The sequence below is a fragment of the Candida pseudojiufengensis genome, assembly GCF_024610245.1.
Source record: "Candida pseudojiufengensis strain CBS 10847 chromosome Unknown scaffold2, whole genome shotgun sequence".
Lineage (NCBI taxonomy): Eukaryota > Fungi > Ascomycota > Pichiomycetes > Serinales > Debaryomycetaceae > Lodderomyces > Lodderomyces pseudojiufengensis.
The window spans coordinates 423,456-437,318 of NW_026261524.1; the positions used below are offsets into that span (position 1 = coordinate 423,456).

At 28.8% G+C, this 13,863-nt stretch overlaps 4 protein-coding genes across 4 annotated transcripts; 3 read left to right on the forward strand and 1 right to left on the reverse strand. All coding sequences in view use genetic code 12, as the record gives it.

The window, feature by feature from the left end:
* Positions 1-138: 138 nt before the first annotated feature.
* KGF55_001084 (uncharacterized protein) lies at positions 139-4,137 on the forward strand (the record flags this gene model as incomplete). The annotated part of the gene is made up of 2 exons (XM_051755621.1): positions 139-2,116; positions 2,189-4,137. The coding sequence occupies 2 exons, from the start codon at positions 139-141 to the stop codon at positions 4,135-4,137; spliced, it is 3,927 nt and encodes a 1,308-aa protein (XP_051616125.1).
* Positions 4,138-4,568: 431 nt separating this feature from the next.
* KGF55_001085 (uncharacterized protein) lies at positions 4,569-6,071 on the forward strand (the record flags this gene model as incomplete). Its single annotated transcript, XM_051755622.1, has 1 exon — positions 4,569-6,071. One exon carries the CDS (start codon positions 4,569-4,571, stop codon positions 6,069-6,071), a length of 1,503 nt encoding a protein of 500 aa, XP_051616126.1.
* Positions 6,072-6,481: 410 nt separating this feature from the next.
* AAT22 (Aat22p) lies at positions 6,482-7,690 on the forward strand (the record flags this gene model as incomplete). Its single annotated transcript, XM_051755623.1, has 1 exon — positions 6,482-7,690. One exon carries the CDS (start codon positions 6,482-6,484, stop codon positions 7,688-7,690), a length of 1,209 nt encoding a protein of 402 aa, XP_051616127.1.
* Positions 7,691-7,879: 189 nt separating this feature from the next.
* Positions 7,880-10,375, reverse strand: CAS5 (Cas5p; the record flags this gene model as incomplete). Its single annotated transcript, XM_051755625.1, has 1 exon — positions 7,880-10,375. The coding sequence occupies one exon, from the start codon at positions 10,373-10,375 to the stop codon at positions 7,880-7,882; it is 2,496 nt and encodes an 831-aa protein (XP_051616128.1).
* Between the last annotated feature and the right edge of the window lie 3,488 nt (positions 10,376-13,863).

Below are 13,863 nucleotides of genomic sequence, written 5' to 3' on the forward strand. Positions count from 1 at the left end.
TTTTTTTTCCTCAACATACCTCTTAAACTTTTAACAATAATATTTAGATTATGAATCGTATTCAGCATATAATCTTTACCATTTTGAACAAAAGTATCATATTCTGAACTAATCTTAATTTGCTACTATATTTTTCAAATGTCAAAAAGAAGAAAATACACCCTCGATTCTGTTGTTTCATCAATTCATTCAGATTCAGTTTTAAATGATAGACAATCTTCGCCTATCAATACGAATAGAGTTAGCAATCTTTATGGCTCAAACGAATCGGCATTTACTGATTTCGGAACCAGAAGAGGGCTCAATGTTAATAATTCCAGGTCAACGAATGTTAATTTAAGTGCTCCTTTATCATCCAATTCATACCAAACAAGTGGGGTAGACGTTTTGAATGCTATGCCCGAAAGTATAAGGAGTGCTATGCCAGAATGTATAAGGAGATTATATTTTCAAGATCATTCAATTTCATCTCAGCTGCAAGCATATTTCCGTTCAGGACCTACCTCCATAACTTCATCGTCTGCTGCCTCATATCCAATCGCTGCTCCATCAATTAATGTGTCTACTACTCATGCTGCTACATCTGCTCCTGCTAATTTCTCAACTACGTCAAATCCAGCTTATACTGCTCCAGTAGCTCCTATTGTACCAAATACTTTACGTCCAATTGATTCAGTTTCACTAAGTAATCCATTCAACACGGCTACTCATTCAAATATTATTGACAAGGATCCTTCAACAATTTTGAGGTCAAATCCTACTACTGCAATAACTGTTTTACGTCCATCAACTACTTCATCTACTACTCTTGTACCATATACTTTACAACCAACCAATACGGCTCAAAATTCTAGTTCTTCATCTTCGACTACTCATTCAAATTTCTGGAACACAATTGATATTGCTCAGCTTAATACTACTAATGCTCAATCTAAAACTACTACCGCTCCATCAAATACTACCGCTCCATCAAATACTACTGCTCCATCAATTACTAGTGCTCCATCAAATACCACAGCATCAAATACTACTACTCCATCAATTACTACTGCTCCATCAATTACTACTGCTTCATCAAATACTACAGCTTCATCAAATACTACAGCTTCATCAAATACCACAGCTCCATCAAATACTACAACAGCTCAATCTCGTGCATCACGTCCAATCCAGCCTATCCTGTTGTCTACTACTCCATCAAATAGTACAGGCTCATCTCATTTAATACACACAAATACTGAAAATTCTCCATATTCCAGTCTTTTATCTGACTTTGACATTGAAGATACAGCGTCTTTATATGATAATTTCATTGTAAGGAATTTATTACGTCAAGAGGCAGTTGTTGATATAATGAAATATTTTCATGAAGATTACTACAGTTGTTTTTTCAATTTTAAAGAAGATATGGACTATCATAAAACCATAAATGAGGGTAGAGAATGGTTGAAAGTGATCGATGGTGTTGATCAACTTGAGCAAATACTAAATCCAGATATCAAACCGGAATATCGTTTACAAAAATTGATGTTTCCACTCAGTCTACCGAACGATTTGACTCACGATATTTACACATTCTTTTTTTCCGTGGATGAACTTAAAGTGTTTGAAGATATGATGCACAGTTTTGGTATCTATCGAGTGAATAATCGCGGAACTAATAAATATAATTGTACGAAATTTAGGCGAACATCAAATAGATCTACAGCGTGTGGGGCTTACTTCAAAGTTGTGGATGAATATATGAATGATCAAAAGACAGGTAGAAAAGTTGTACATTGGAAGTGGAAGCATTCTCATCTTTACTTCGGTAATTCTGAAATATATGATGAAAAGCTCAGAAAGCCTGTAAAAGAGGCAATGAATAAATTGATTAAAAATCACGTTGGTTGGAGTGGGGTGCGTCAATGCATACCTTGCTTGAGGTTCAAGTTCCATATTGAAGCTGTTGACCAAAAGTACAAAATTGCGTACGACTCTTTTCACAAGACAGCAATTAGACTAGAGAAAGAGAATTATCAACTTGACCTGATCGTCGAGGAAAGTTTGAAGAAGTGGGAGTCAAAAATACTTACGGAAGGTGGTTTTTCTAAATACGGTAGAACTGAGAGCGATGGTTGGTACTTCATGATGGCTGATAATTTACAATTGCAATTGTTGAAAAAATAACCAAAACTTGTGTGTTTAGATACTACGCATAATATTGCTCATGGAGAACCTAGTGACAGTAGGAACAGTCGACGTGGAGATCGAGGTCGAAGAAATGATGGTAGTCAAGATTCAGATCGCAATCAGGTCACTAGTAATTCAGGTAATTCAGGATATGAGTATGTTCATTTGACGACTCTCCTTATCAAGAACTTGGTCACAGGTAAGTTAATTCCAGTCGGATATATGCTACATAATCGATCGAGATCTATCATCATTGATAAAGTTTTACAAGAATTCAAAAATTTAGGCATCAATCCAACTGAAATGTTAACTGACTACGACATAGGTAAGGTGGTTGCCATCAGTAAAATTTTTCCTGATGCTAGAATGAAAATATGCTTTTTTCATTTTTTACAAATATTATATAAACAATCGATGAGAAAAATTACATTGGATACTTATATTGATGATGGTGAAATTATTAATGTTGATCTGGGTAATGAAAGTAATGTTGATGCTGTTGAGAGTAATGAAGATAATAACGGTAATATAGCAGATGATTCTGAGGACGATAGCATTGATGATCTTTCTGATTTGGCGAATGATCATGACACCATTGACGGAGCGATCATCAATACTGTTGGTAATAATTCAAGTACTACAAATAATTCAGATGCAACTATTGATGCAACAAATACGTCAGGTGCAATATCAAGACCACAAACTAGTGAGGAAGTTATAAGTTTGAGAAGATACGCAATTAAAAGACTTGTTTCAATTGGAACTTCCACCACATTAGAGGAAGCAAATAAAAGATTAGACGAGTATTACCATTTGTTCAGGAACTTACCACAATGGCTTCTGTATCTTGATGCTTGGAGGGAAAGGTTGGATTATTGGGTTCTTGGCATATCTAGTAATATAACAACAAACAATTTGATAGAAAATTTACATTCAACCATCAAAGCTAATATTGTTGATTCTAGATTAAGAGTGGATGTGGTAGTTGGGAACTTGAAATATTTTCTTCCTCGATTTTTTTTAATCGAAAATAATCCTATTCCGTTGGCCAATAAAAGGAGAACAATTGATTGGAATGTAAAAAGTAGATCGAATGCTGCTATCGCTACTATGATTGAAGTGGTTTACGAAGGAAATTCTGGTTATTTCAAGGTCAAATCTTTTTCAAAAGAAAATGTTTTTTACACTGTTCATATTACGAGAAGTAAAATTGCAAAATGTGATTGCAACGACTTTCGTGGCAACCATGTTTTTTGTAAACATATACATCTTGTTTGGGTATTTGTTCGACAAGATAATTTGACTGCAGGGGAGAGATTACGCTTGATGGTTAATGACAGAGTTGGTTCTGAAACTAGAGAAACTCCATCTCTGAATAATCTTGTTACTTTATTTGGTTCATCGGATAATTATGATAGCTGGACGACTGGTGGAATCAGATTTAAGAGTCAGGCTAAAAACACTTTTGAGAAACGAAGAATATTAATTCCTATCCGATCGACTATGAATAGAAATAATGCTGCCATTAATAGTCCTGATACTGGTAATTTTGATGATACCGCTAATAGTCCTGATACTGGTAATTTTGATGATACCGCTAATAGTCCTGATCCCGGTAATTTTGTTGATGCTGATTTTGATACCGGTCTGATACATTCAAATGGACCTGTTCAATCATCGCAAAACTCAAGAGCAGTAGCAACAAACACGCTGGTTCAATCATTACAAAACCAATCATTGCAAAACTTAAGAGCAATAGCAAAAGACACATTGAGGGATTTAATAGTAAGAAGAAAGCAAATACTTCAATCGAGCATTCGAGAAAATGAGCTACGGATTAAAGAAAATGAGCTGCAAATTAGAGAGCTAGGTGCCTTCGCCGCTAATATAGAGCTATTCTCAGATGAACGATTAATTCAGTGCATAGAATCGATGAGACAGTCAGTGAATTTAAACCATAACTAGAATTTCGTTATTAAAAAAAATGTTGTAAAGTCTTGATATATTCGTTTATACATTTTTTAAAACTTTAAGATTACATTGAACTAGCAATATGATTTCTTGTAGCTCTTGTTGTATTTTGTGCAAATTTGATTTAATTTGCTTTATGACTTACAACCAGGCGTAAAACATTTTATGTAAAAGCTTGGTGTTTAGTTTATTGAAGAATCGGTACATTTTGAAAGAACAAAAATATGCTTTGTTTAAAAACAGGACATAATATTTCATCATTTAGTAGCAAAATTTTACCGTAGTTAGTCTAGATCAATACCAGTTTGTTCTATATAATGTTGGTTCGTCTCTTTTCAAAATGTCTAAACATTGATCTCAACATCAACACTATTTTTGTGCAACATCAATTTTTGAAAAGTTTAGATTCAGATTTCCTACCAAGCATGGAAGAAGATATATTCACAAGAATTAAGTCAAATGATGCAACTATAAAGGATTTAGAATTGTTGAAAAGTCAATTAAGAGAGGATTCATTTAGATCATCAGATATAGTCAAGAACAATCTTGCAAATTGGATTCAATATTGTAATAATAACATTACTAATGAAATACTACGAGATCTTATTCTTCTGGTCAATATTAATTTATTAGCTAGAAATGAATACAATAGATCATTTTTCACAAATTCAAATGAAGAAAGTATTAAATTTTGGAAATCAATTATAAAAATTTGGAATGAAACGGATTTAGTATTGTATTTATTATTACAATTTATTTATGAAACTGAAAAATCAAATGAATATGTGAGATATTTTCATGATTTAAATTTACATATTGTAATATATGAAAGTTTTATTGAATTTGAAAATATTGATATAATTTATGAAATAATAATTGCAAATAATGATAGATTGGATGATTATGATAAAAAATTTATAAATTCATCTTTTCAATACATGAAAAATTATCATGAATCAGGTAAATTTGAAGAAATAGACCAGATTTTCGATATCTTAGCTTACGCTGATCAAGATGAAGATTTATTTTTGGAGATTGCTAATCTGATGGATAGTGCTTCTACTGATGCAAAATTTAATAGAAAATTATTAGTTCTTGCTGTTGATATCTATCCAGGAGGTATGGATCTTTCAAATGATTTTTTTAAAGCAGATAATTACAAATTTATACTTTATTGTATAATATATGGTAATGAAATTCATGATAAAGAATCAAGTGATATAGTATTTAAAGATATTGATTCAAAATTTGGAATTAATAAATTAATTAATAAATTTTTTAAACAACAAAAAATCACAGATGTTGTTCAATTACAAGCAATACATTTATGGACAAATTTAATGAATGAATCAATTGCAAATGAAATATTGAATAATTACCAAAAAGAATTATCAATTTTAACTAAAATAATTATTGATAATCATGATTATTATAAAGAGATTACAGCATTGTATTCCAAATTTTTGAAAAAACTATTTAAATTTACGAGTTCAAACACTCCAACAGAATTGTTGGAACAGGTTTCAACAAATACCATCCCAGAAATGTCTAGTGCTAGGTATGTAGTAATTCAAAAATTGAATTATGATAGTGATGATAGTCATTTTATTGGATATTTAATTGATGATTGTACAAAAAAAATAAATCATCTTGATCTTTTAGAACAAATAAAGACATTATCTATACTAAATAATCATATCCTTCAACGTAAAATTATAATTGTTGATCAAATGTTTGGGTTTCATCTATACAATTTATTAAAAGAACTTTATAATCATTCTTTAAAATTATCAGAAAATTCATGGAATGAAAAATTTTTTAAAAATAATTTAAAATATTTAGCTGCATCAACTTTACAGGTTTTTGAAGATGTTTTGGATCCAAATGAAGATATCTCCACAATATGTAATACGATAATAAATAGTTGATAGTTAGTGATAATATATGGTGAAACTTTAAGCGAGAGAAATATTTAAGAGTAATTCAAAACGATTGTGTCTCGGTTACAAAAGGTTATTGAATAATTTTATTATGATAGATCAAATAGATAAGAACGCGTCGGTTAAAAATTAAGTTTGAGCCGTACGGATTACTTAATTTTGAAAAATTTGAAAAATTATTTATGAAAAAAAAAATATCAAACCATTAGGGTAGAAAAATGTGGGTTGAAATTACATAGTTGCTTTAAAAATGCCTTAAAATAATACATCAGTCAAATTGTAATGAGTGGACACTTTATAAAATAATATATTATGAAATATTTTTTTATTTCACAATTTTATCTTTCATTTTTGAAATCAATCAACCATATCAATTATACACTTAATCCATTTCCAATATGACTATCGATTCAATATTTTCAGATATAATAAAAGAAGAACCAGATCCAATAATCAAAACAATGGAACAATTTTCAAAAGATGAAAATCCTAAAAAAATTGATTTATCAATTGGGGTATATAAAGACCCCCAAGGAAATTGTTATGAATTTCCATCAATTAAACTAGCTAAACAAATTTTAAATAAAAACGATCCTGGTAATAATTATACTAATATGGGAGGTATACCAAATTTTTTAAATGGTGCACAAGATTTAATATTTGGCTCAAAAATTAAACAACTGGGGAAAATTGTATCTTTACAGACTATTTCAGGTACTGGTTCATTGCATATTGCAATGATTTTACTTAGGGAAGTAGGTTTTATAAATTATTATATAGGGACTCCTACTTGGCAAAATTATATACCAATGATTGAACATATTAGAGGTAATGTAAAAACGTATAATTATTATAATGAAATTGACAAATCAATTGATTTTGAAAATATTGTGGAAGTATTAAATTCTGCTGATTCAAATTCAATTTTTTTATTTCAAACTTGTTGTCATAATCCTACTGGAACAGATTTTACAAAAGATCAATGGGAAAAAATAGTAAGTATAGTGAAACAAAAAAATTTAAAGTGTATATTAGATACAGCATACCAGGGATTCCAAACTGGTAACTTATCAAAGGATATATGGCCCATAACATTATTTTTTCAAAAAAATTTAGAATTTTTAGTATGTCAATCATTTGCAAAAAATATGGGATTATATTCAGAAAGATGTGGTGCTTTACATGTGGTTGTTCAAGATAAATCATTGGTCTCTACTGTGAAAAGTCAACTAGTCAAAATTTTTAGAAATGAATGTTCTTTTGCTCCTGCTTATGGTTCAAGATTAGCTAATATAATTTTTGAAAATTATGAATTAAGAAGGCAATGGGAAAAAGAAATTGAAAATTGTTATAATAGATTAAACAATATAAGAAATGAGATTTATAATAAGTTAACACATGAATTAAAAACTCCTGGAAATTGGAAATATATCAAAGATCAAAATGGTTTATTTTGGTATTCTGGTTTTAATGAAAAACAAGTTAGTCAATTGATCCGTGATTATCATATATATGTAACTGATATTGGTAGAATTAATTTAGCTGGTTTAAATGATAATAATATTGAATATTTTTGTAATTCTATTGATAAAGTAATTAGATCTTGATTTATAGAGTTTAATGTATTTTCAAAAGTTATAATTATTTCGAATTTAATATATCATGTGATACTAGTATCATATTTATTGAAACTTAGTAAATGCTAAAAACTAGGAATGTCAAACTAACCAAGCAACAAATAAACAAGCAAACTCCAAAAAAGACCCAAGTACCCTAATTCAATTTTTAAAAGCTCATCAAGATCCATTTAAAATCCCATGAATCTTTTTCAAATGAGCTTTTAAATTGTCTTTCCTGTTGAATCTTTTACCACAATTTAATTCATTACATTGAAATGGTTTTTCTGAAGAATGAGATTTTAAATGTCTCTTGACATGTTCAGGTCTTTGAAATCTTGCATCACATATGGGACATTTATGTTTCTTTTTAGGATCGGTTTTATTTAATTCTTTATCTGATCTATTATTTCGAACTTTTGGTCTTGTTATATTTAAATTTTCTGGTATGGGAATTGTTACTGTATCATCATCATCGTCATTAATTTGGTCTGGGTCTGTTTTTACTTCTTGTTTTTTTTCATTGATTGTTGGTTTTGATTCTTGGATTGAGTGTTTTTTATCTTGATCTTGTGATGTGGGAACTAAAATTTTCTCATCTGATTCTTTCTTTATTGAAGAATTTGGTGATTTCTTTTTAGATTTAGAGGTTTTAATTTTAGTTTTGGAACTTAAAGTAGTTTTCCTCACTTCAGCTTGATCAATTTGTAATTGTCCTTGTTGTTGATGTTGTTGTTGACGATGTTCTTTAGTTGAAAAAGTAACCATTGGAGGTAATAAACTTGGAGTTGTATTTGAAGTAGATGAAGTAGATGTAAAATCAGTATGATGATCAGTATTCTCATATTCATCATCTTCTTCATCTTGTTCATCTTTTTGAGTTTTTTGTGGTGGAAGTAATTGTTCTTGGTGTTGTTGTTGACTGAAATCAATTGAATTATCTAAATTTAAAGAAATCAGTGAATATTCAACACTATTGGAATGTTCTTTTTTAATATTATTTTCCAAATTAGTATTATAGTTATTATTATTAAATGGTGAAGGAATTGTTGTTGTTTGATTAAATGTTTGTGATTGTTCATTAGTGTTTATTTCTTGTTGTTTAAATTCAGGCGATAATAAATCTATTTTCGGTGCAGGTCTTGATAACATTCCATTTGTTAATATGGATGCTTCACTAAAACTATTTATAGGTTGAGGTCTTTGTTGTTGATTACTATTCGTTTGTTGTTGATTTTGTTCCTTCTTTTGTTTTCTTAATAAATTTGAATAAGATTTTGCCTTTTTTAATTGTTTTATAGCATCATTTTCTTGATTTTCAAAATTTGGATTTAAATAATTATTATCACTATTGGCGTGATTATCATTCAGTTTATAAGGACTGAAAAAAGTTGATTGTGAAGTTTTTAATTTATATGAACCAGGAGTTAATAAAGGAGTATTTGAAGAAAGTTCATTATGAACATCATCATCATCATCTTCAAATGATGAAATCATTTGTGATGGAGTATAAAAAGGATTTAAAACTGATGAATTATATGACAGAGCTGAATTTGTTTTTGAAGCTAATGCCGCTGCTGCTGCATCTAATGATACTTTTGATCTTGATCTTGAATGACCCTTTATATTTTTTGCTGGTGTTTTGGAAACTTTATTAAATGCTGTTGTTGCTAAATTAATTGGTGAAAATGATGGTGCATTTCTCATTGGTGTTGTATATGTTGATATGGATAATGATTTATTTCTACCAGCTCTTCTAGGAGTTGAAGTGAATTGATGGTGCTGCTGTTGTTGAGATTGTTGTTGCGAGTGTTGTTGATTTTGATACGTTTGATTTTGTTGATGTTGTTGCGGCTGCTGTTGTTGTAGTATGGGTTGTAAATTATTTTGTGATAATTGTCTAGAATGATGAAATTGTTGAACTGGAGATTCAAATGATGGAATTGAATCTAATGAATATATAGTATTTGAAGAAAATGAATTAGGTATAAAATTATTGTTATTATTGTCGTTACCAATTGGTGCATTTTGATTTATTGAAACAACTGAATCGTTATGTTGATGATTATAATGGTTTTGACGACTATAATTTTGGTTGTTATTAAAATTTAACATATGTTCATCTAATGAGATATTTCTTGAATGATTGAATCTTGAATCAACATTATTTCCACCATTTATACTACTATTTAATTCCGGTATATCCATAATATTAATCCCCAAACCAGAATCATCAGTCATAAATGATTTATTATCTGGTAAATTTGTAGATACTGGTACAATTTCATTTTCAAAAATTGGTGCATTGTTTATGTATTTTCTTTTATTATCATTTCCACCTGGGGTATAATAATTATTTTTTTCTTGTAGATTGATATTTTGGGAGTATAATGGGTGCTGTTGTAGCTGCTGTTGGTGGTGCTGTTGTAGCTGTACCTGATTTTGTTGATATTGTTGATGATTTTGCTGTGAATTGAATTGATGATCATTATTCAAATTTAAATTTAAATTATCTTCAATTTTAATATTATCATTATATTGAATATTGTTATTGTTATTAAAATTTTTAAATTGTTGTTGTAAATTTATTGTTTGATCATAAATATCAAAATTTAAAGTACTTTCATCATATGGTTGAGCTAATTGAGTTGGAGAACTTAATAAAAATTTATCCATAATGGTTATAACCTGATATTATTTCGAGGAATAAAATAATTCAGCTTTTTTAAGTCCAAAATCAATTTTTAATGGATGAAATTTGGAAAATCTGATAAAACAATGGTATACTCTGAAAAGTAGCAAAAATAAGGTAAAAAACTTCAAAATCGATTAGAGATATGAATTGACTAGTCTATGAGTGAATTGGATGAAACTGGATTGAATCTTCATCAGTATTTTGCGAATAGTTCTACTGATGATAAAATTTAATTCAAATGGAAGTATGAAATATTAAGCGAATGATAGTTTTATACAAAAAATTGTCTGAAGACTTTGATTTGAAGTTTTTGATAGTTTGAAAAGTCTGTTGAAAGTTTTGGAAGTATGATTGGATGAAGATGAAGTTGAGTGATGATTGATATAGGAATAGATGAATGGTAAATGTTGGTATTAAGAATATTGTTGTAATAGTAACTAATTAAAATCTTTTGGTGTAAAAAAGTTTTTAATTACTAAAGTCTAATAAATAATAATAATTTGAAAAAAAAAATATAAGAAGCGTTACTTTACAATTCTACCACCAAAAAGCACAAGAAAATTACCAAGTACTTAAAGAAGTAGTTGTATGATTAAGGATATCAACTTCTAGGTGATTCAATCTGAAATTGTATGCGTGCATGGTGCTTGATATAAACTAGAGCTTTCTTTGGACATCGTTGATTCTATTTAACAAAGCCTTTGTTTTTAATACAGAACTAAATAAAAGTTAGTTTCTATTATTAAATTATAATAACAATACTAAGCGTAATACTAAGCATAATCAGACTAAGTAATTAAGTAATTAATTATTATTACTAAAGTAAATTAAAGGGAGAAAATGTCTTTTGCTATGTACTTAACCTAAGTAACAAAAAATAAAAAGAAAATTAGTAGACATCAGACAATTCGGCAAAGTACTAAAGGCTGCGGTCTATCTTTGTTTTTGATCCAACAACCTTAACAAACTCTTCTTTCTTTTACTTCCATAACTATCAACTTCTTCTCGATTTGATATTGATTTTACTTGCAAATAGAAAGATTTACCACCATAATAGATTGTATTGTTATTATATAGTAATTTAGTAAGCTACTTGTTTTTGTGTAAAAACTTAATTCTCGGATATTTCTTCTATATTACACAAAATGCGTAAATAAATAATTAATTTATTTTATTTTAATAAGAGACGCGTCTTGTTTTAAAATTGAAACAAACTTTTGAAATTTGAAGACATTGTTTCGATTTATAAAATATACGATGATGTAATTAACAAAAATTGTAATATTTTTGTATTTATACATCTTCGTAAGTATAAAATATAATTATCATGTTATCAGCGTACTATTCATTTATCAAAAAACACGTACTTATTTGAACTAATATTTATTGAACAACTTAGCCTAGTCTAATTAAAATTTTTTATTTTTTTTTATGCTTAAGCAAAGATAAAACTCACCTAAGATTTTTTTTTTTTTTTTTTTTGTCTCTCTAACTTTTTTTATTTGCCTCAATCCTAATTCCATAGCCCCAGTTTTAATCACAAAACCTAAGAATTCGATCCAATTTCATTTCCAACATTTTGATTCAAAACAAGAGGCATTGAATGAGTATTAGGCGTTGAATCCTTTCAAATCTAGAATTTATGAATGGATGAAGCACTCTTTTCTTTGACGAGATTATAATCAAGTACAGCCTATGGTTAATCAATTGATATAATCATAATATTTTATGTAATGATATAAACTTTGTCTTAATTCTAATTTTGTTAGATCACTACTTGACAACTACTAAATTAGAAACATTTGCCGTCGGTATTATTAAAGCTTAAAACACGATCCTTTCTATATAGTTCAATCGTAAGGCAGACTTCGCATTTGCGTAGGGAAGAGTACAACAATCAGAGTGAACAATAATTGTAACTTACTTACATAAATTGAATCAACTAATGAAACGTATTTTTCCAATCTAATTTATCATCTGATTGTAAGTGTTCTACTATTTATTGAAACCTGATACATCAAATGTATTAGAAGTCAATAACCTTAATTCTATACTATATTTTCTATTTTTTTTTCATTAAGCAAAAGCTTATAACTGACATCATCTTGAAATAATAACTATAATAGGCTATTGAAATTAATCTCACATTTAATTCCATTTGGAAAAAATTACTTCATACTTTTTGTCGGTCTTATAGTTTATGCATAATTGTCTTGAGACATCTATATTTAATTTTTACTTGTCTTCCTCTTCTTGCTTCATTGATAAGTCAATTTTATGAAGGATTGGACCTTTATTTTGATGGTTCCCCATTCTTATGAGTTTTGACGTTAGCTAAAGATCCAATGATTAAAAGTTTTTCATGTTTTTACAAAATCCGACAAAATTTCTTTTCAAATCCGATATATCCATCACTAAATCCGTTTTTACAATTAATTACAAATTTTCATTACCTAATAATTGACAGTTTTCGTTCAATGTTCGAAGAACTAAGGTCAGACATTTCGACACATTACTCTTCATCTTTTCTTTCTTTTTCTGTTTACTATTCCTATTTTTAGAAATTTTATTGATTGCATATTGATACTTTCTATAAAGCTTTTCTAAGGATTCAAATCGAAGGAATGGAAGAGAAAAAGAAATGAGATGAGCATTAAATGTAAATTCAATCCCACTAGTTATGAAATCAAGCGGATATATTAGTGTAATATGTATCAAATTTTTGTAACAATCAATGAATCTGACCTATAAAGCACTTATTTTCTGTCTTTCAAACGTATTAATGACATCTGTCCCGACATAAACTTGAAACATATTTTTTTCCTACCAAAGTGGTAGCACTTTTTGGCTGCAAAAAAAAAATAGTAAAATAAAATTGTTTCATAATTTAGCCATATTGCAAAAAATTATCTTTGACTGTAATTTACTCTTTCTAGCCTGCAAACTACGGTGAAACTAGTTTTGAAACCATATCTTGTAAAAATGAGGACATTATGAAACATCATATTTGCAAAAATTTGTGAGTAAATAATAATAAATTCTGAAAGGGCCAAAGTCTAAATGGCACTCAAATTCTTTGTTTAAATTGTCAAGAGTCAATCAATGTTACTTACTTTGCCCTACAACTTGCAATCATAATACAAATTTTTCAAAGAGAAAAGTATTCAAATGAGCTAGAATTCTGATCAATAAAAAATATAAATGACTTACCTTAACGGTAAGCAGCTACCATATAACACGGAACAAAATTCGGTTATAAAAAGTTTGAAAAATCAAATTTCTCGGTTCGGTTAAATGGGAAAAACCCCAGATTTCATTTGCATTGAAATTAATACGTTAGAATTACAAAATTTCAAAATCAACACCAAAGATTCAAGAGATTACTAAGAGTTGATCAATTGATCAACAAGGATAACTTTTCTATAAACCCTAGTAAATTCAATTTTCTACATGTATTAAACTATGGGTA